The sequence below is a fragment of the Scomber japonicus genome, chromosome 6 (assembly GCF_027409825.1).
Source record: "Scomber japonicus isolate fScoJap1 chromosome 6, fScoJap1.pri, whole genome shotgun sequence".
NCBI lineage: Eukaryota > Metazoa > Chordata > Actinopteri > Scombriformes > Scombridae > Scomber > Scomber japonicus.
Window position 1 is genome coordinate 35,547,955 of NC_070583.1, and position 23,813 is coordinate 35,571,767.

Below are 23,813 nucleotides of genomic sequence, written 5' to 3' on the forward strand. Positions count from 1 at the left end.
AGCTTCATAAAAGTGTTGGAACAAGTAAATACTGGATATTATATTTGTTACTGTTTGAATTTAAATTTAAAGAATGAAATTTAAAGTGAAGGTAAGATTTTATGTAAAAATTAAGAGTTTTAGTGTGTGTGTGTGTGTGTGTGTGTGTGTGTGTGTGTGTGTGTGTGTGTGTGTGTGTAAACTAGAGAAAGAGGAAATCTAAACCTCCAACCTAAAGGAATATAAACTGTTTAAATGGATAAATTGGAGGAAAAACAAACAAATAAACAAATAAATATCAAGTATCCACAGGCTGTTGATCCAGCCGGAAGGAACCATTGACAGTCGCTCTGTGCAGCACGGACCATAAAAAAGCGGCACACAGCGTCCCAGCAGAAGCAGAGCAGGTGAAAAGACAACGACACAGCGTCAGGAAGAGAGACTGTTTGCTCGCCTGTTTGTGCAGAAACATCTACAAACACCAGAGAGGCAGCCGGTAAGACGGCTAACTTTTAAACACTGTCTGCGCTCAATTATTACTGCAATGAAAGACATTCAAATTAATGTAAAATTACAATATTTCTCCTTCAGACAGTAAAGTTCATCAATTTAAAACAAATATTAGTTGAGAGGATCTTCTGTATACAGATGTAACTCTTTACAGAAAATTATATTTTAAAATATATTAATTCATTTTAACAACTAACAGTGAATATTTTCTACAGTTTCTTTAAGAATCATCTTTTATAACTACAGACTAAACTGTACAGTAAAAAATAAATATGATCAGAAAAATAACTTCATGGATGTAAGTTATATATGCACACAATGTTAAAAAACTGAAGATAATTTAAGATAAACAATAGAAATAGAATATAAGTGAACTGACCCCAGAGTCTCCAGTCTGCAGTCTGGACTCTTCAGAAAGTCACACAGTAGCTCCATTACTGAATCCTGCAGCTTGTTTCCTTTCAGATTCAGCACTCTCAGATGGGAAGGGTTACACTTCAGAGCTGAGACCAGAGAACCACAGCTGATCTCTGACAAACTGCAGTCCATCAACCTGAATAAAGAATAAATGATGTTACTTTAGAAGACAAAGTTCATGCTTGAAATCATTCAGTGTTTCATAATCTGTTCAGAGCTGAAGAAGGTTTAAATGTAGAAGTTTAGAAAATGGAAACTCCAAACAGCTGAACCCAACAGGATGCAGGTTAAAAACTGTCAAATACAAACAGTGAAAAAGAGCTCTCATTAATATTAATGACAACATGCTGCTACTTCAATAAAGACGTAGTGACTTCACCTCTTAAACTCTGCAGCTCCACCACTGACTCCATCTATACTAACTCATGTTGTGCAGCCAAACACTAGTTAAAAAACCCACAGAGATTTATTTCAGATTCTACTCAAGATCCCAACGTTTACAAAGATAGCTAATATGTCAGGATGGATTTTGGGAGAATAGGAGGAAAAGGATGTTCAATATATCTACAATATTTATATTTAATGGTTTTGTAGCGGACACAGCAACAGTACAGCTCAGAACATCATCTGGTCAGAGTCACCTTTGACCCAGAGATGAGTAAATTGGACCAGTTTTGATATAGAGACTGACATGGTCTCTATTGGACAAACAAAGATCCATTAACATTCCATGGAGCAACCAAGAGTGACAAGAACTACATAAAAGTAACGAAAGACAGATTTTGGTGTCTCCTTCGGACGACATAACTTATCGGAGAGACTTCACTGCCCCTTTCTACCATCATATTGACCGTCATAAACTAAGAGACACTGCACATTCCTGACTTCCCCCCCTTTGTGTCTCCTGAAACCACACACAGCGTGAAAGTGAGAAAATTAGTGTTAAAAACTTAAAAAAGAACTTCTAAGTAAATAGTATGGTTTAAACAATACCAATTACTTATATCAGTATCAATTACCTAAAGAAACCTCCATTGTAACAGATATTACAGCGATCACAGATAAATATGTATTTGAAGAACTGTTATTATACTTTTTCCTTTCATAAACACAAATGTTGGTATGAAAATGTTTACTTAATGTGAGAAATTGTTACATTGATGTTATGTTTACATCATGGAATAAGTAGAATAACAATGTATTATGCTTGGTCATATTAATCCTCTTCCGGTTTTAATGAATGGCAGTTTGATGAATCAAGCTGAGATCATATCAATGCCAGAATAATACATCCTGTGTTCTGTGTTAATAGGTTATAGTATGCATTTTATAATCAGGATTAAATACTGAATGAATGATGATGATGAAAAGTTTCATGGTAAAAAGCTTGAAATTAGATCCTCAGAGTGAGCTCTGATGAATCCGATTGGCTGACACACAAGCCCTCCCCAGGGACAAAAACCAGCTGCACCCATCTGAAACCCGGCTTTGCTTGACTTGACTTACTTTGCATTGATTCAGGTTTTGCTGTGTCCATCTTTTCTTTACCTCACACATTCTTACTTTTGTCACCTTATCTTATTCTTTAATCTTTAGTTATTCTTTATCTTAGTTTTCTTAAGTTTTTGTAATCTTGTAATTTTTGTCAGCAAACGTCCAGAGAAAAGGCCTTTTAAGTAAACGCGTCACTAAGTTTTGCATTCAGCCTATTTTTGACATTTTTGAGGATTTTGACGTGTGGCCAACGCTGATATCTCTCTAGAAAGTTATTAAACAGTGAACTAGTTAAATTGGACTTTTTCTTCCATCTTTCATCAACCGCAAGAGCTTTTGGGCAGATAACCGTCTGTCAACCCTACAACTCATCATAATCGAGAGGGACAAAGTCTGCCAGCAGACAACTACCGGAGCCAGGCAGTCTGATGGAAGGCCAGCCGACCCGGACCATCCTCACCCCGCCCGGACCTGCGACGCTCTCTGAGATCTTCCACTTAGTGTGCGTACGTGTGGTTCTGAAGGACGGACAGCTGAGACCCTCCAACCAGATAAAGTAGGATACAAATATTGCTTTCATCAAGGGTTGATGTCAGATTGAGAAATTCAAATTTTCTTTAAAAGGTAAAACTCAGTAAAACTTACAAGTTTTCTTAGTTTCCACATGATTACATATCCTTCATTTAAATTCATCATTCACCATCATCTTTCATTCATGTCGCTATATCGAGTAATCTGTTGAATTCATATTGTACTGCAAACTCATCATTACATTTATACATCATTTATAAGTAGTGTGTAGTTAATAAAATCCATAAAACTCAATCAAGGGTGTATGTCTATTGTTTGAAGTGATTTATTAATTGGTCAACCAATTAAATATTTCCTTCCAAGGAAGGTGGTGCCCCTGATTACGAGAGCTTTTTAATATCTTATGATATCCATAATTGCTACACATGTAAACCAGAAGTAAAAATGTTGTCTTACCTCAGAGTCTCCAGTCTGCAGTCTGGACTTTTCAGAAAGTCACCCAGTAGTTTCATTACTGAATCCTGCAGCTTGTTTCCTCCCAGATTTAGCAGCTTCAGATGGGAGGGGTTGTCCTTCACAGCTGAGACCAGAGAAGCACAGCTAATCTCTGACAAACTGCAGTCCTCCAAACTGAATAAAGAATAAATGATGTTACTTTAGAAGACAAAGTTCATTCAGTGTTTCATAATCTGTTCAGAGCTGAAGAAGGTTTAAATGTAGAAGTTTAGAAAATGGAAACTCCAAACAGCTGAACCCAACAGGATGCAGGTTAAAAACTGTCAAATACAAACAGTGAAAAAGAGCTCTCATTAATATTAATGACAACATGCTGCTACTTCAATAAAGACATAGTGACTTCACCTCTTAAACTCTGCAGCTCCACCACTGACTCCATCTATACTAACTCATGTTGTGCAGCCAAACACTAGTTAAAAAACCCACAGAGATTTATTTCAGATTCTACTCAAGATCCCAACGTTTACAAAGATAGCTAATATGTCAGGATGGATTTGGGGAGAATAGGAGGAAAAGGATGTTCAATATATCTACAATATTTATATTTAATGGTGTCGCTATAAAATAATCACAGCATGTTGAGTTTAAATATTTCAGTCAGTATAAACACTGCACAGCTTCATACAAGTGTTGGAACAAGTAAATACTGGATATTATATTTGTTACTGTTTGAATTTTTATTTACATTTAAAGAATGAAATTTAAGGTTATGGGAAGATTTAATGTAAAAAGTGATTTTGTGTGTGTGTGTGTGTGTGTGTGTGTGTGTGTGTGTGTCTGGGGGTTGTTGAGCAAGCTGGAGAGTGAGTACTTTGGGTTTCACAATATTTGTAAATGTGTTTATTTTCCTGCTTATTTATTTCATTGTATTTATTTGTAATAGCATATACAGTATGTACAGTATTTATAATATTTTCTTTGTCTGTGTCTTCTTTGTGTAGCAGCATAGAAATGCTGGTGTTTGCCCTCACAGAGCAGCGACAGAGTGCCGGCTGGCCTTGTTTTGTGGTGCTAGATGCCGGCAGCTGTGTGGGTTTCTCTCTCTCCCTCTCTTTCCTTGTGCATGTTTCAGACTCTGCAAACAGGAAACGCTCATCAGCTGGCCGACTTCACCGGTGGTGTAACACATGATGTCACCACCAGCTGATTGGGATCACTGCTGCTGTGTCTCCGGTAGAGATATCAGGATTAACCTATTTTACCGGTAGTGTGGTAAAATGTCTCTGGAAGGTTGCTGCTAAAGGCACCACCTTTAACCCGGGTTTAATTCCCTCATTTTAATTGTATGCTAATTATTTTATTTGGGCAGTTATTACTCAGTTTAGCTAGTTTATGTTGTAACCTGCCCACTCCCTTAGTTTGTATATTGTGTTGATTTTTATTTAAGTTTTTCCGGTACCTGCCAGCTGCCTCCGGAGTCCCACAGGCCAAAAAGGCCCTATTGGACTCCTATATCCCTCACCGCCGGTGTCCACCAGCGGGTTCAGGGATTGCCGCCACGACAGGCACCGACCACCTTGCAGCAGAGGCGGTCCTGGCTAGTTTTGCACCCTGGACGGCCTGACCATCACCCCTCCTCCCTCCCCTTTAACTATTTGTTATTTTATTACATATGTTATTAAATACAAAAAGTTAACAAGAGTAGAGAAAGAAATTAAGATAAATAAATGACATGTAGTATGTTAACACCACTGTAAATTGCACAAATCCTTCACCACACAAAAATAAGGTGAATAAATGAAATATAGTATGTAAACCTTTTTTTTTTTTGCATTTTATTTATTTATTTATTTATTGCATTTTCACATAACCCAATAACTTACATGTAGCTATAACGGGTCTGTATTCATTTTATAAATGTATTACTATTTATTTGGAAGCAGCAGTTTGTGTTGTGTGGCCTGGGATCATAATCATCACAGGTCAGTCTATCCCCCTTGCCCCCCCCCCCCCCCCTTGCTTGCTTTTCCTTTGAGAGTCAAACTCGCTCACAGCCTCTGCAGTCGCAAGTTGATCCCCCGCCCCCTCCCCTTTGCCTTTTCTTCTGACACACACAACCTGTATACATGACTCTCAGCAGCAAGTTGACGTGATAGTAGGGGCGCCTCATTGCCCACTGTACCAACTTGATGTGGAAATGAGCGGTATTAGTCTAGAAAACTGGCTTTTTCTCTTTTTTGAGGACACACTTTTTTTTTTCCTTTTTTTTTTTGAGAGCGCTCGTGCGCCCCCAAGTAGTTTGCACCCTGGGCGGTTGCCCACATTGCCCATAGCAAAAACCGCCCCTGCCTTGCAGCCACAGCTCCAGTCAGCCGCCTTAACAATAGAGGCACAGAACATGGCCCACTCGGACTCAATTTTCCCCCGCCTCCCCCGGTACACAGTCGAAGCTCTCCCGGAGGTGGGAGTTGAAACTCTCTCTGACAGGAGACTCTGCCAGACCTTCCCAGCAGACCCTCACAATACGTTTGGGCCTGCCAGGTCTGACCGGCATCCTCCCCCACCATCGTAGCCAACTCACCACCAGGTAGTGATCAGTTGACAGCTCCGCCCCTCTCTTCACCCGAGTGTCCAAGACATTCGGCCGCAAGTCTGACGACACTACTACAATCATCAAACTGCGGCCTAGGGTCTCCTGGTGCCAAGTGCACATATAGACACCCTTATGCTTGAACATGGTGTTCGTTATGGACAATCTGTGACAAGCACAGAAATCCAATAACAGAACACCACTTGGGTTTAGATCAGGGGGGCCGTTCCTCCCAATCACACCACTCCAGGTCTCACTGTCGCTGCCAACATGAGCGTTGAAGTCCCCCAGCAGAATGAGGGAATCCCCAGAAGGAGTGCTTTCCAGCACCCCCTCCAAGGAGTCCTAAAAGGGTGGATAGTCTGAACTGCTGTTTGGACCATAGGCCAAACAACCGTCAGGATCCGTTTCCCCACCTGAAGGTGGAGGGAGGCTATCCTCTCGTCTACCGGGGTAAACTCCAACATACAGGCACCAAGCCGGGGGGCTATTTTTCAGAGTCCATCAGTCATATTTCATAACTTTAAACTCAACGTTACAGTAAAAATAAATGCGACAATCTGAAAAATAACTTCATGGATGTAAATTATATATGTATATAAAATATCTTCAGTTGTTAAACATTAACATCAATAATAGTAACAGACTGTCAGTGAACTCACGCCAGAGTCTTCAGTCTGCAGTCTGGACTCTTCAGGAAATCACACAGAAGCTTCATTACTGAATCCTGCAGCTTGGTTCCTCTCAGCCCTCTCAGATGGGAGGGGTTGCACTTCACAGCTGAGACCACAGAAGCACAGCTGATCTCTGACAAACTGCAGTCATTCAACCTGAATAAAGAATAAATGATGTTACTTTAGAAGACAAAGTTCCTGCTTGAAATCATTCAGTGTTTCATAATCTGTTCAGAGCTGAAGAAGGTTTCAATGTAGAAGTTTAGAAAATGGAAACTCCAAACAGCTGAACCCAACAGGATACAGGTTAAAAACTGTCAAATACAAACAGTGAAAAGAGCTCTCATTAATATTAATGACAACATGCTGCTACTTCAATAAAGACGTAGTGACTTCACCTCTTAAACTCTGCAGCTCCACCACTGACTCCATCTATACAAACTCATGTTGTGCAGCCAAACACTAGTTAAAAAACCCACAGAGATTTATTTCAGATTCTACTCAGGATCCCAACGTTTACAAAGATAACTAATATGTCAGGATGGATTTTGGGAGAATAGGAGGAAAAGGATGTTCAATATATCTACAATATTTATATTTAATGGTGTCGCTAAAAAACAATCACAGCATGTTGAGTTTAAATATTTCAGTCAGTATAAACACTGCACAGCTTCATAAAAGTGTTGGAACAAGTAAATACTGGATATTATATTTGTTCTGTTTATAAAAAAATTCTTTAAACTTAGAGAACAAAAGTTTAAGTGATAGTAAAATTTAATACAAAAATGAAGAGTTTCGGTGTGCTTGTGTGTGTGTGTGTGTGTTTTGTGCAGGATGACTCAGTAAACGAACATCATTACTGAAACACATTCAAATGAATGTAAACTTTAGATTTAAACAGTTGAGTATTAGTTGAGAGGATCTTCTGTATACACATTTGACTCTTTAAGAATCAATCATCTTTTATAACTAGAAGCTAAACTGTACAGTAAAAAATAAATATGACAATAAGACAAATAACTTCATGGATGTAAGTAATACATGGAAATAAATTAGATTCAGTTGTTAAACATTAAGATCAACAATAGTAACAGACTGTCAGTGAACTCACCCCAGATCCTCTAGTTTACAGTCTGGACTCTTCAGAAAGTCACACAGAAGCTTCACTACTGTATCCTGCAGCTTGTTTCCTCTCAGATGCAGCTCCCTCAGATGGGAGGGGTTGTCCTTCACAGCTGAGACCAGAGAAGCACAGCTGATCTCTGACAAACTGCAGTCCTCCAACCTGAATAAAGAATAAATGATGTTACTTTAGAAGACAAAGTTCATGCTTGAAATCATTCAGTGTTTCATAATCTGTTCAGAGCTGAAGAAGGTTTAAATGTAGAAGTTTAGAAAATGGAAACTCCAAACAGCTGAACCCAACAGGATGCAGGTTAAAAACTGTCAAATACAAACAGTGAAAAATAGCTCTCATTAATATTAATGACAACATGAACTGTTAGACTCACACTTGATTCGTCTGACTCAAAGTTTCAGAATATTTAGTATAAAATTCCCTCTTTGACTTACACCACTATCCCTCCACTGCAGCTCAGGAAACACTGAAGAAACTCAAAGATACTAACTTGATATGTGGAACTTACACTGCTGAAGCCTCAAATTAGTTTAAACTCTGGAAGTCATTTATACACAGAACAAGACTGTGGATTTTACATTCCTGAGAGAATTAACTTTTGAAACTTTAGTGAAAGATATTAAATATACCAAAACTAGCAAAGCTACAGTCAGTGAACTTACTTCAGAGTTTTCAGTTTACAGTTTGGACTCTCCAGTCCAGCAGAGAGAAGCTTCACTCCTGAATCAGACAGTTTGTTGTTACTCAGGTCCAGAAATGTCAGATGAGGGTTGGACTTCAGAGCTGAGGCCACAACTTCACAGTGAGACTCTGAGAGTCCACAGTCAGAAAGTCTGTAATGAAACATATATTACAACATATTTATCATGAAAGAGGAGACTTTATATTTACTTCATACATTTGGTAACAAAACAGTTTGATATTTTTACATTTACTCTTCACTCTTCTCTTTGAGAGGATCAAATAATTTTGTGTTTCAGGAACATTTTATTTGTTTAATAGACAGCAACAGTTGAGAGATAACAGGAATCAAGAGGAGAGATCAGCAGATATTGCAGTTATATGGCATCTTAATCAGTAAGCTACCCGAACAGTCCCAGTTCAGCTGATGGTTTCTCATTGTGTTTGAATGAAACAATAATTCTCATCACTCTCTGTCAGACCTGCATCTTGTAGATGAAGGAAAGACAATGGAGTTACAATGAGGCTTCCATAATGTTCTCAGTCTGTCTGTGTGATCTGATCCCATGTCTGTCTCCACAAAGTTTAGTTTTTTTTTTCCAACAAAATTTCTATTGTTTTTTTCAGAAAACACCCCCAGAGCTGAATGATTGGACAGTGTAGAGAAAGATATATCAGATAGGTACCAGATCAGCCCATCCCTCCCTCCCTCCCTTTCTCCCTCCCTCCCTCTCAACCCACCCCTACAGGTCCTACCATACATTCCTCCAGAGTGTGTACCAAGTCAGATAAGTAAGAATGAATGCAAACCTTCAGTATATCATAAAACAAACAAAAACAAAAACAACATAAAACAAGACTGTTGCAGAGAGGGAGTAAATAACAGCCACTGTACAGCACTTCAGTTGAGAGACTGGGATAAGAAGAAGGAGGTAGAAAAGAAAATTTAAATAAATAAAGATAAAGCTAGAAACAGCTGTTGAATAAGCATGTTTAACCATCACATGACATTTGAGTTTAATACTTGTTTAAATATAAAAGGATTAATGTATTGTGGACTCTGTGTCCAGATATGTTAGAAAACCACCCAGATCTTTTGAAACTCTCTAGGTTTACCCTTCAAATGGTACATAATCTTTTCACTAGGTATGCATGATGCTAGTTCATTCGTCCATCTACCAAATATAGGTGGTAATACATCTTTCCAATGCATAGTTATACATTTGTTGGCTGTGATAAGGGCAATTCTAATAAATTTGAGTTGGTTTTTATTGGCTTTCATCCTAGAGGTGTCGCCCAGGAGAATTACTCTTGGTTAGTCCTGTAATATCATTAAGCACTTTGAGTACAGACACCCAATATGAATTAAGACAAGGGCAAGTCCAAAACATATGTACCAACGTTCCTATTCCGGATATGCATCTTGGGTAAAACTGGGAGTACTGAGGCTTTATTTTATGTAATCTGTGTCCACAAAGTTAACATGAGGACATTTGGATTAGAAAAACAGTTTCATTGTTCTCTATTTTTAATGTCAGTGAACAGTAGTGACTGTTGAACACAAACGAAACAAATGGCTTGAAAGTTTTGGACCTGTACATAATTAAATATTCATGTTATTAAATATTTAGATGTGCATAACAGATGACTGCATTACATTTAGTTTTCAACATTATTTTGAGAAACTAAAAACTGATTCAGCACAAAAACATGATTAACAAATTAATACGGTTGAATTATTAAAACTGTAAAATCCAATAATTACTACAAATACATTGAATAATCGTGTTCATTAAGTTAGTAACATTAATACAACCAACTGTAAAATCAAGATTGCGCTCATATTTGAATAAACTCAAGTACATCTGTGATGAAATATAACTGACATGTTATTGCAGATATAAACAAGTAGAGCATTATTTTAACAAAAATAAGAGTTTTATATCATTTATATTTGAAGATTAAATCTAGTGATCTACACTGATGTATAATGTTAATCACATCTGGACTTACTCAGCCTTCCTGCAGTTCCTCACAGCTGGGATCAGTCTCCGTCGTCCCTCCTCTGATGTGTTGTACTTCTTCAGGTCCAACTCATCCAGAACCTCCTCTGACATCTGCAGCATGTAGGCCAGAGCTGAGCAGTGGATCTCAGAGAGCTTCTCTGATCTGTTCTCTGACTTCAGGAACTCTTGGATCTCCTGATGTACTGAGCGGTCGTTCATCTCCATCAGACAGTGGAAGATGTTGATGCTTCTGTCAGGAGAGAAATCCTCACTGTTCATCTCCTTCAGGTTGTTGATGACTCTCTGGATGGTTTCTGGACTGTTGTCTGTCTGACCCAGCAGGCCTCCTAAGAGACTCTGGTTGGACTCCAGAGAGAGGCCATGAAGGAAACGGACAAAAAGGTCCAGGTGGCCATTTTCACTGCTGAGAGATTTCTCCATGGCTCCCTTCAGGAAGACATCGCTATCAATGTTTCTGAAATAACCCTTCAGTACCTTTGTCTTCCTGCTGGTGTAACAGTGGTACACGTAGACTGCAGCCAGAAACTCCTGAACGCTCAGATGAATAAAGCTGTAGACTGATTTCTGGAGGATCACACTCTCTCTTTTGAGGATCTTTGTACAAAATCCTGATAACACCGAGGCCTCTGTGACATCAAGACCACACTGCTCCAGGTCTTCTTGGTAGAACAGGATGTTTCCTTTCTCCAGTTGTTCAAACGCCAGCCTCCCCAGCTTCAGAAGAAGTTTCCTGTCAGCCTTCGTCAGCTCCTGTGGACTCGTCTCATGTCCCTCATCATACTTGTTCTTCTTCCTCTTTGTCTGAACCAGCAGGAAGTGTGAGTACATGTCAGTCAGGGTTTTGGGCAGCTCTCCTCTCTGGTCTGTAGTCACCATGTGGTCCAGAACTGTAGCAGTGATCCAGCAGAAGACTGGGATGTGACACATGATGTGGAGGCTCCTGGATGTCTTGATGTGTGAAATGATTCTGCTGGACTGCTCTTCATCACTGAATCTCCTCCTGAAGTACTCCTCCTTCTGGGCGTCAGTGAAGCCTCGTACTTCTGTTACCCTGCTAACACATGAAGGAGGGATCTGATTGGCTGCTGCAGGTCGGGAAGTTATCCAGATGAGAGCCGAGGGAAGCAGCTTCCCCTTGATGAGGTTTGTCAGCAGCACGCTGACTGATGACTTCTGTGTGACATCAGACACAACCTCACTGTTGTTGAAATCCAGTGAAAGTCTGCTTTCATCCAGGCCGTCAAAGATGAACAAAACTTTACAGACAGCGAGCGTCTCTGCTGTGAGCTTCTGTAATGTTGGATAGAAAACATGGATCAGCATGAGCAGACTGTACTGCTCATCTTTGATCAAGTTCAGTGACCTGAACGAGAACAGAATCAGCAGATGGATATCTTGGTTTTTGGAGCGCTGTGCCCAGTCCAGAGTGAACTTCTGCACTGAGAAAGTTTTTCCAACACCAGCGACGCCGTTCATCAGAACGACTCTGATGTGTTTCTGTTGGTCAGGTAAGACTTTAAAGATGTCGTGACACTTGATTGGAGCGTCATGAAAGGTCTTCATCTTGAAAACTGATTCAAGCTGCCTCACTTCATGTTGGGTATTAAGCTCTTCACTCAGTCCCTCTATGATGTGGACCTCAGTGAAGATGCTGATGAGGAGGATTTCATTTCCTGCCTCATCAATCACACGTACACATCTGCTGCTCAGACTGATCTGATGTTCATCTAAAACCTCTTGCAGACCACTTTCTGTTGATAGAGAAGAAGAAAAAGTGTGAATAAACTGAAATATGAGTCACTGTGTTAATGTTCAGCAGGATAGAGGAGGTAGATTCCTGTCCTGTTTTCAGAGATGATGACATCAGCAGACAGATCTTCAGTCTTACTTTGTACAGTGCTGGTCTGACTGTCTGTCTGCAGTCCAGGTCTGGTTCTGGATCTTTCTGCACACTGGGGACAGGAGGAGTCTCCTGATGAAGCAGACTGGTCCCAGTATGAGGTGATGCACTGTCTGCAGAACCAGTGTCCACAGCTGGTAGAGACTGGATCCTTCAGGACGTCCTGACACAAAGAACAGCAGGACAGCTGCTCCTCCACAGAAACAGCCCTCCTCTTCCTCTCTCTGTGGACATGAACACATTCTTTATGTCACATGACATTAGTGGAGACCAACCAACAGCTCACAAGCTGCAGCTCTTTCCCACATAAACAGTCCAGACTGTCAGTACTTGGACGGTATTTGTTCTTCAGGCTCGGGGTTTAGTACGTTCAAGTTTAAATAAAATATGATATGTAACAATTACAAAGGTTCAAAAGTAAATAGAGAGACAAAGGAGGGAAGTGGATTCAGCAAATTAGTTAGAGCACAAGGATAAACACAAATAAGTCAATGTAAACATGACTTTTGTTTGTTAACAAGAGAACTCCTTAAAATGAAGAAAAATAAGCAGGAGACAACTGAGCCAAAAGAAAAGTCCACTTCTGATACTGAATGTATGAATTAAATATTCTGACAATGTATCGGTTTTATTTTTTCAACAAAATATCTTGCAGTAAAACATCTGCTAATAGAAACTGCAGCATTAAACTTGTTATGGTTGAGTTTATACACTGGCAGCACTTAGTTAAGGTTAGGAAAAGATTGTTATGTTGGTTTAATACCAAGAATAAGAAAAAGTCTGCAGTGACTTGAAGCTCAACAGGTCCAGACAACAAACCTGGCTGTGTGCTAAAGGACTGTGCAGAAGAGCTCAAAGATGTCCTCACAGACTTCTTTAACACATTTCTGAGCCAGGCTGTTCTCCCTACATGCTTTAATGACACCACAGTTATACCAGTGCCAACGAAGCCATCTCCATCCAGTTTCAATCACTACCGACCTGTTGCACTGATTCCCATTGTCATGAAGTGCTTTGAATGGATACTCATGCAGCACATTAAATCCCTCCTCCCTCCCTGGCCCCCTTCCAGTCTGCAATGATGCAATCTCTACTGCCATCCAATCAGCCCTCACCCACCTGGACAGGAAGGACTCATATGTGAGAATGCTGTTCATAGACTGCAGCTCAGCCTTCAACACAATCACAATCATCCCCCAGCAGCTCATCCAGAAACCAGACAGTCTTGGTCTTAACACCTCCCTGTACTACTGGTTATTAGACTTTCTTACTGGTAGACCAAAGGCAATGTGGGTTAGCATCAACACATCCAGCAACATCACAGTGAACACGGGGGCTCCCAAGGATGTGTGCTCAGCCCCCTGCTCTTCACCCTGCTGACCCATGATTGCACACCAAAGCACAGCTCCAACCTCTTCATAAAGTTTGTGGACGATACGACTGTGGTGGATCTCATCACTAACAATGATAAACAAGCTACAGGATGGAGGTGAGCCAACTGGCCACGTGGTGCAGCGAATATAATTTCTCTCTAAATGTGGAGAAGACAAAGGAGGTGATTGTCGACTTTTGGAGAGCACCCACCCAGCACCATCCTCTGTCCATCAACGGTGCTGCTGTGGAGAGGGTGAGCAGCACCAGGTTTCTGAGTGTGCATATAACAGAGGACCTCTCCTGGACCAACAACACCACATCACTGGCCAAGAAAGCTCAGCAGCACCTCTAGAGAGCCAGAGCCCCCACACCCATCATGTGCTCTTTCTACCATGGTATCATTGAGAGCATCCTGACCAGCTGCATCACTGTGTGGTTTGGAAGCTGCACCTCTCCTCCAACAAGAGAACCCTCCAGCACATAGTGAATGCAGCAGGGAAGATCATTGGTGCCTCACTCCCCTCCCTTCTGGACATCTACAACACACCTGGCACTCAACATCACATGTGACCCCAACTAAGTCTAACCCCTCTGCCAATTAATAAACTAGTCTGCCCCCCCCAAAACCGAATTGGTCTGCCCCCCGACCCCTCAACCCTCCCAACACACACTGTCACACTTTATATAAGTTAATCTGCTGCTCCCTTTGCACATGGACAATCTGTCTCACAGCATTTGCATGACTTTATAAATATATATTCAGTATTGTAAGTGCCTTGTTGCCCTACTGTTCATACTTGAAGCTTTACAACAGTTTTCTTAATGCTTTACTTTTTAGTTGTTTATTTTATTATTGTCTATCTCACTGTGGGTCAGAGATCATTTTAATCCTCTACATTTTGTGTACATGTAGCAAGATTGACAATAAAGTTGACTTTGAACTTGAACTTTGAACTTTATTAACATTTAAAAGGAACAGTGTGTATAATTTATTTACATGAAGTGGAACATACTTTATCAGTGTATAATCAATCAAGAACTGTTGATTTTTGCAACCTTAGAATGAGTCCTTTATATCTACAAAGGGAACAGGTTTTCTTCCATGGAGGCTGCCATGTTTCTACAGTAGCCCAGAATGGACAAACGGACTCTACAGAGGGTCTTCAATGAGTTTCACACACACACACACTTTTGTTGTCTAAACACTTCCTGTCCACTCAGATCTCCTCCCTCTGACTTCAGAGCAATATATGAATGTAGCTTCATTCAGTGGTTATGTATTTAATAGTATGAATGTAATTTCTAGGAGACAGAGTTGAGCAGATGTAACTGAGCATGTGCAGAAACATGATTCTGTTTACAGCTTCATTAGTTTGTTCTTCATATCAACCTCTGGACTTTATACTACATTGTACATTTATCTTTTTTATTGCAATAACCAGATTACACATTCACTAATGTGCTAGACTGAAGAGATACTGTATGAAGGTCAGTGCCAGTATTTGTACACACAGCTGCACATGTCATAATAATCTAATATTCATCACCTTAACAGTTATTGTTTTTAATAAATTTACTGTATCTATAGGCAGTTTCTTTCAGTCTCTGCTGAGAATAAGGAGCTAAAGCAGACATCCCAACTCTCCTGGTTCCCTGAATCCAGCAACAATTTCCCAGAATCGCTGCTGAACCAAATCTCCTGGAAATGCCTTTTAAAGGCTGAATCCTTCTCTGCCTTTCCTCCCTGGACTTTACCTCTCTGTCTCTGTCTAATGAGCAGTAAAGTTACAGTGACTGAAGCTCAAAGTTCATCTTTGATGATAACTGTTAGGAACATTTTAACAGATGATTCAGAGATCTTAAACTCTTACAATGTGCTTTGACTTTACGGCAGTGTAATATAATTAAAATACAATAACATAAGAGTATAAGTTTACATCTCATGACTGAACAGACATTTATTTAAATTAAAATAAGAATTGTGTTTTCATTATCTAAGGAAGAGACTTTTATATCTACATAGGAAGCTGCTCCTCTTCCACAGAGACCCCCATGTTGCAGTGTCATGTTTCTACAGTAGCCCAGAATGGACAAACTAAAAACTGCTTCTTGAAAGGGTCTGTCACAATTTGGAGTTTTGCAGCTACATGCATGACATTTCAGCACTGAATCATCTTCAGATCAGTTTACAGTAGAAACAGTCTCTTACTTTGTGTCTGAGGGTCCAGGTTCATTACTGAAGAATGGAGGTAAACCTTTGGAGTCGTTACTCTTCATAGACAGACAGCTGGATATTAGAGACTCTGCTCCGTCCTCCTCTTCCTCCTCTTCCTTCATCTTCTGGAGTCTGAGAGGTAAACCAGTAACACTGGAGACACACACACACACACACACACAAAATTGCTTTTGTTGCCTAAACACTTCCTGTCCACTCTGATCTCCTCCCTCTGACTTCAGAGCAATATATTAATGTAGCTTCATTCAGTGGTTATGTATTTAATAGTATGAATGTAATTTCTAGGAGACAGAGTTGAGCAGATGTAACTGAGCATGTGCAGAAACATGATTCTGTTTACAGCTTCATTAGTTTCTTCTTCATATCAACCTCTGGACTTTATACTACATTATACATTTATCTTTTCTTATTGTAATAACCAGATTACACATTCACTAATGTGGATCTCCCAGTTTGCTGGACTGAAGAGATCCTGTATGAAGGTCAGTGTCAGTATTTGTACATGCAGCCATGTGTCACAATCATCCCAAATTCATTTCCTTAACAGTTATGTTTTATTAATTCACTGTATCTATAGACAGTTATAGGTTTCTTTCAGTCTCTGCTGATAATAAGGAGTTGAAAGCTGAATCCTTATCTGCCTTTCCTCCCTGGACTTTATGTTTATTTGCTCAAAACAGTCTCAGTACCAGCTGTACTACATTAGTTTTAACTTAGCTGGCAACAGATGAACTGTGTCTGTGTGTTTGTGTTCAGTTCAACTTCTGACTGAATTCAGAAACTCCTGTTCTTGCTGCTCATTTATCTCCACTGTCTCTCTTTTCCCCACTCCACTATATATTTATAAAGCTTATTCATATAGCTCTGGGCTACGTGCAAATGAAAATGAATTCATGCTGCTTCTCCTCAGTGTCTCTCTAATCCTCTGTACATTTATATAACTCATTCATAAAGCTCAGGGTTGGGCTAATTCACTGAACTTAATCATCTTCAGGTCAGTTTACAGTAGAAACAGTCTCTTACTTTGTGTCTGAGGGTCCAGGTTCATTACTGAAGAATGGAGGTAAACCTTTGGAGTCGTTACTCTTCATAGACAGACAGCTGGATATTACAGACTCTGCTCCGTCCTCCTCTTCCGTCATCTTCTGGAGTCTGAGAGGTAAACCAGCAACACTGGAGACACACACACACACACACACACACAGTATAATAAACCCAGTCCTGCCTCTCATGTTAGTACTGTATCTTCTTATTAGTTTTCATGACTTTAACTACAACCATGTGTGTTTTCTGTCCATCAAAGATAAACTTTGACTCTGGTTTAAATCCAACAAACAGACTTCAGATAAACATCTGTGTTGTTCTTAACTGTGACTTCTCTCTATTTTAACAGAACCAGTGAGTCACGTTACATCACTGTGAGGACGCACAAACCAGGAAAAGAACAAAGGAAACAACATTTGAAGAAGTCAACACTGTCTATTCATACTTTTCTGACACAGTTTAATCAATTTAACAATTAATCTGTAAAGTAATCAGCAATGATCAATAGACACTCAATATTTCCAGGTCTACAGTAACATTAACACTCACCCTGATTCACACTTGATGTTTTCCTCCTTCTGCTCTCATGACTCTAAAATGTCGCCTGAACAGAGTGAATGCTTTCACTACCTGTTTGATGAGGAAACAGACTGTTTGCTCCTCCCACCTTCTTATTTCCTGTTAGTAGAGAGTGTGTGTGTGTGTGTGTGTGTGTGTGTGTGTGCGTGTGCGCGTGTGTGTGAGTGAGTGAGTGAGGACAGTCTATCTGATAGGAGAGATAAGGTGTGTGCAACAAGAAACAACTAAGTTAAAGGACAAGGCTGCAACTTTCCACATTTTTCTTATTGTCAACAAATCCAAACCAACAATGAACTGATCTACTAACATTTTACTTTATTATAATTTACTTCATTACATTATATTATTGTTTGATTAATTATTTTGATGGGTGTTTGAGTATTCACCTAATTATTTAGATATCATGTTTAGGTATGTATGGTTGAATGGTTTGGTCTCCCCCTGCTGTCCTTTATATGTATTGCATCTGTGGTAGGGAGGTGGGAGTGACAGATCCTATGAATGAATGAGTCATTGGAGACAGGTGGGTTGAACTCTTGACAACTCATGATGAGAAGGAAAAGATCAGAAATGTCTTTTGACCGCACACACGAGGCCTTTTGTTATATTTATAAGGAGAAAGTTTACGGTTATGTTTTGTAATACTTGAACATTATGAAAATAAATGGATGTGATGCAATGTAACAGAGATCTGTGTGTTTGAAACAGAGTGGTGAGTCAGAAATCATCTCCTGACAGAGAGTCTATAATTCTTTAAAATACACTAAGACAACACTATAAAAGGCTTATATATGTTATTCCTCTGTTGTTGTCCAAAAGGTATTAAAACCAGATGAGTGAGTCTCATGTTTTCAGTCTCTGTAGAGTAGTTCTATGGAAGGCAAATAAACTCCATCTCCTAGTAATTACTATTATATATGACTAAACTGCAACAGCTAATACATTTAGCTAGTAACAATGTGTTAGTAATAATTTGGGCTGAATCACGTTATCTGTCAACATAATGAGAAAATGTTCATGTATTTAGCAAGTTGCAAATATGGTGATATGCAGGAAGGAGGGAGGAAGGAAGGAAGGGAGGAAAGGAAAGAAGGAAGAAGGAAGGAAAGGAGGGAGGAAGGAAGGAGAGAAAGAAGAATGGAGGAAAGGAACGAAGGAAGGAAGCAAGGTATGAAAGAAGGACAGAAAAGAAAGCGAGACGGAGGGAGGGAGGAAAGAAGGAAAGGAGGAAGGGAGGAAGGAAGAAATGATGGAAGCAAGGAAAAAAGGGAGGGAGGAAGGAAGGAACGAAGGAATGAAAGGAGGGCGGAAAGGAGGAAGGGAGAAGGGAGGAAAGGAACGAAGGAAGGAAGCAAGGTATGAAAGAAGGACAGAGAAAAGAAAGAGAGAAGGAGGGAGGGAAAGAAAAGGAGGGCGGAAAGGAGGAAGGAAGAAAAGGAAGGAAGGAAGGAAGGTAGAAAAGGAAGGAAAGAAGGGAGGGAGGAAGGAAGGAAGGAAAGGAGGGAAGGAAGAAGGGAGGAAAGGAAGAAGGGAGGAAGGAAGGAAGGAAGGAAGAAAGAAAATGAAGAATGGAGGAAGAGATGGAAGAGAAGGAAGGAAGGAAGAAATGATGGAAGGAAGGAAAGAAAGAAGGGAGGGAGGAAGGAAGGAAGGAAGGAAAGGAGGGCGGAAAGAGGGAGGGAATGAAAGAAGGAGGGAAGAAGAATAAGACCCGGGAGGACGACACAAGGGTTAAAGTGAATCTGAATGTGAAATATGGTGATATGCAGAAAAGCTACATGTTGTTTTTCCCCCAACCAAATATGTGATCTAGCAGTAAAACATGTGATATTAGACACTACAGTATTAAAATGTGTATGGTTGTGTTTCTACACTGGCAGCATTAAGTTAAAGTAACACCTCATAAGCTGAATGAAGTGTCTGACTTTGACACTGGAGACCTCCGTCTGCTTCCTGTCTCCAACTGTGAACGTTGCTTTCAACCTAAACCACCTTAACCCTCCTGGTGTCCTCCAGTCAAGGAAGGAAGGGAGGGAGGAAGAAGGAAGGAAGGACAGAGGAAAGAAGGAAGGAAGGTAGGTAGGAGGGAGGGAGGAAAGGAAAAGAGGAAGGGAGGAAGGAAGGAAGGAGGAAAGGAAAAGAGGAAGGGAGGAAGGAAGAAGGAAGGACAGAGGAAAGAAGGAAGGAAGGTAGGAGGGAGGGAGGAAAGGAAAAGAGGAAGGAAGGAAGGAAGGAAATTAGGGAGGAAGGAAGGAAAGGAAGGAAGGAAGGTAGGAGGGAGGGAGGAGAGGAAAAGAGGAAGGGAGGAAGGAAGGAAAGGAGGAAATTAGGGAGGAAGGAAGGAAGGAAGGACAGAGGAAAGAAGGAAGGAAGGTAGGAGGGAGGGAGGGAGGAAAGGAAAAGAGGAAGGGAGGAAGGAAGGAAGGAACGGAAGGAAGGAAAGAAGGAGGGAGGCAGGAAGGAAAGAAGGAGGGTGGGAGGAAGGAAAGGAGGAAAGGAAGGAAGGACAGAGGAAAGAAGGAGGGAGGGAGGAAGGAAAGGAGGAAAAGAAGGAAGGGAGGTAGGAGGGAGGGAAGCAAGAAAGGAAAAGAGGAACGGAGGAAGGAAGGAAGGAAAGAAATTAGGGAGGAAGGAAGGAAAGGAAGGAATGAAGGAAGGAAGGAAGACAGAAATGATGGAAGGAAGGAAGAAAAGGAAGGAAGGAAGGAAAGGAAGGAAGAAAGGAAGGAAGGAAAGAAGGAAGGAGGCAGGAAGGAAAGAAGGAGGGAAGGAGGAAGGAAAGGAGGATAAGAAGGAAGGACAGAGGAAAGAAGGTAGGAAGGTAGGAGGGAGGGAGGAAAGGAAAAGAGGAAGGGAGGAAGGAAGGAAGGAAAGAAAGAAGGGAAGAAGGAAAGAAAAGGAAGGAAGGTAGGAAGGAAAGAAAGGAAGGAAGGGAAGGGAAGAAAGAAGAAAGGAGGGAGGAAGGAAGAAAATGAAGAAGGAAGGAAGGAAGAGATGGAAGAGAAGGAAGGAAGGAAGGGAAGAAAAGGAAGGAAGGAAGGAAGGAAGGAAAGAAGGAAGGAAGAAGGAAGGAAGAGATGGAAGAGAAGGAGGATGGAAGGAAGGAAGAAAAGGAAAGAAGGAAGGAAGTGAAGAAGGAAGGAAGAAAATGAAGAAGGTAGGAAGGAAGAAAGAAAGAAAGAAAGAAAGAAAGAAAGAAAGAAAGAAAGAAAGAAAGCACAATAGAATAAAATTAAAGGGTTAAAAACATTTTTCATGTTTAATCAAAAGCCGGCTGAACAGGTGAGTTTTGAGTTTCCTCTTAAAAATGTCCAAACTTATAGAAACACATATCAATACATACAAGTTTCATTTAAATATTAAAACCTACACTAAATACATTCATTACTTTAATTAAAGTGACACTAACCAATGTGTGTGTGTGATGAGCTGCAGGTGTGTGTGTGTGTGTGTGTGTTTCAGCCCTACTGTAATGTTCACTGGAGGAACCAACCGACCTGAAGAATGAAGGTCTCTGGTGATTTCGATGCAGATGATGATGATGAAGAGGATGAAGGGATGATGAAGAGGAGGAGGAGCTGGCCTTGTAACCACAAAGCCAAAAAAAAAAACTCTACACAGATCAAATACCTTTTTCTTTTCTTTCAAATTCACTCTTCTTCTATTTTTACAAATTATAATTTGATTGAAACTCTCTCTCTATCACAGAGGTGATAAATGAGTCTCTCTCTCTCTCTCTCTCGTTACACGCAACTCAGAATAATCAGGTAAAAGGTAATAATCAGCTAACATTAGTTTTATTAGCTCCAACGGCTATCAACTGCTACCAATGCTAGCGGGTGCTAATGGCCGCTAACGTTAGTACCATTAGCGCCAACAGCTATTGACAGCCACCAACGGTTGTCAACATTAGCGGTGGCTAACCGTTGCTAACGCTAGCGCGGCTAGAGCTAACGTTTTTCTTTTTTTCTTTTCTCTAAACTAAATGACTTGTCAGTGAATAATGCCATATTTATACACATTAGTTTGAATGAAAAACTCACCGGGGTTTGAGCTCCGCAGAAAGAGCAGCAGTAGTGTGACTGCTCCAGGTTACAGCTCTATATGTTTATCACTCTGGGTTCTGCTCTGTTTGTCTGTGTATCTGGATCAGCTGCTGCTTTGACAGCGAGCTGACTCAGGCTTTTATAGTCTGTGTGCTGCTACAACGGTTATTATCTAAATACATTTAAACATGTACTATTTATTTTTTAAATTAATTATATTATTAAAATCATATCCACATGAATGCACTTTTCTCTAATCAATTTTCTAAGTTATCCAATTTATTTTATTCCACTGTTTTGGTAACCAGGGGTTACAGGTGACTTATCTCATAATAATGACCTATTTTAGTATCAAATTGGGCTGTATGTGGCCCTTGAACTAAAATGAGTTTGACACCTCAGATCTAACTCCTAGCACTTGATAAATGTAATCAGTTCCTCACAGTGACCGCTAGATGGCAGCGATTCATTAAAAATACTCAGGTCAACATGAGTTTATCCAACATATTATTGAGCTATGTCACCTAAAATAAGAACATAAATCCTTATAATAATGAATGAATAATGAGCCTGTCCTGGTGAGCTCCTCCATACACCAACCAGAGTTAAAACAGACTGTTACACAATATTAAAAAATAATCCATAAATGTATAATGGCTGCAACATCATATTTCAATATTATACAGAAAGTATAAAGTGGAAATACTCAAGTTGATTAAAAGTACTTGATTTGTTCACTACTTCCTTCACAAACCACAAGAAGTATAAATCATATAGAAACTAAACCAAACATTTAACGAAATAAAATAAATCCTCCCATACTTGATGTCAACCAGCTTTTTCACACTTTTCTTTACAGTTTGTAAATTTCTTACATTTCTCTGCTGAGTTCACAGCTGTCCCGAGTTAGCGACCTACCAGCCAATCAGAAAACAGTATTTCTTGTTGCTGGGTAGATTATGAAAATAAGTTGTTTTTTTTTTCTCCCGCTGCGAGCACGTTCTCATACGCGCGCGGGTCTGTGTAGCCTCTACCTGCCCAAACAGCCCACACCTGTGTTTAATGTATAATGAAGGAAGAAAGGAAGAGAAGGGAGGGAGGAAAGAAGGAAGGAAGGAAAGAAAGAAAGAAAGGAAGGAAAGAAAAGGAAGGAAGAACAGGAAGGAAGGAAGGAACAGATGGAAGAGAAGGAAAGAAAGAAGGGAGGAAGGAAGGAAGGAAGGAAAGAAGGAACATATTTACAAAAGGAGGGTCGGGAAGGAAGGAAGGAAGGAAGGAAGGAGGAAGGAAGAGAAGGAAGGGAGGAAGGAAGGAAGGAAGGAAGGAAGGAAGGAAGGAAGAAAAGGAAGGAAGAACAGGAAGGAAGGAAGGAAGAGATGGAAGAGAAGGAAAGAAAGAAGGGAGGAAGGAAGAACAGGAAGGAAGGAAGGAAGGAAGGAAGGAAAGAAGGAACATATTTACAAAAGGAGGGTCGGGAAGGAAGGAAGGAAAGAAGGAAGGAAGGGAGAGAGGAAGGAAGAAAAGGAAGGAAGGAAGGAAAGGAGTAAGGAGGGAAGGAAGGAAGAAAAGGAAAGGAAGGAAAGAAAGGAAGGAAGTAAGAGAAGGAAGGAAGGAAGGAAGGAAGGAAGGGAGGAAGGGAGGAAGGAAGAAAAGAAACCTCTGTCATCAAGGCATCAATATCTGACACACACACTTACAACACACACCATCTATACACGGAAATGCGCGCGCACAGACCAACACGCACACGCACACACACACACACACACACACACACACACACACACACACACACACACACACGTTGAGCACGGCTGTTTAACCCTTACATGCTGTTCAGGGTCAAATTTGACCCATTTTTATATTTTAAAGCTGTAAAAACACCTTAAATACTTTTTTACTTTGAACTTAGTAAAATATTTCAACCTCTTAAAAACATCTGTGAGCAGCTGATAAATGTTTGACCCATATTTATTCAAAACATAAAAATAAAAAAATCATGTTACATTCTTCACATTTAATACAATTCATGTTTTTTCTCCATAAACACAAAGTGTAAAAACGGAGGAATGAACTGTCTGCTCTCTGAAAGCTTCATTATGATTCATCTTGCTGTTTATATGTGACTGATGATGAA

At 40.2% G+C, this 23,813-nt stretch overlaps 1 protein-coding gene across 1 annotated transcript in view; it reads right to left on the bottom strand.

The window, feature by feature from the left end:
• LOC128359986 (NACHT, LRR and PYD domains-containing protein 12-like) overlaps nucleotides 1-23,813 on the bottom strand; it is a 291,384-nt gene that overhangs the window by 10,775 nt on the left and 256,796 nt on the right. The window contains exon 14 of the mRNA XM_053320301.1: nucleotides 7,763-7,936. Coding sequence (XP_053176276.1) covers nucleotides 7,763-7,936 — 174 coding nt within the window. The remainder of the gene's footprint in view (nucleotides 1-7,762; nucleotides 7,937-23,813) is intronic.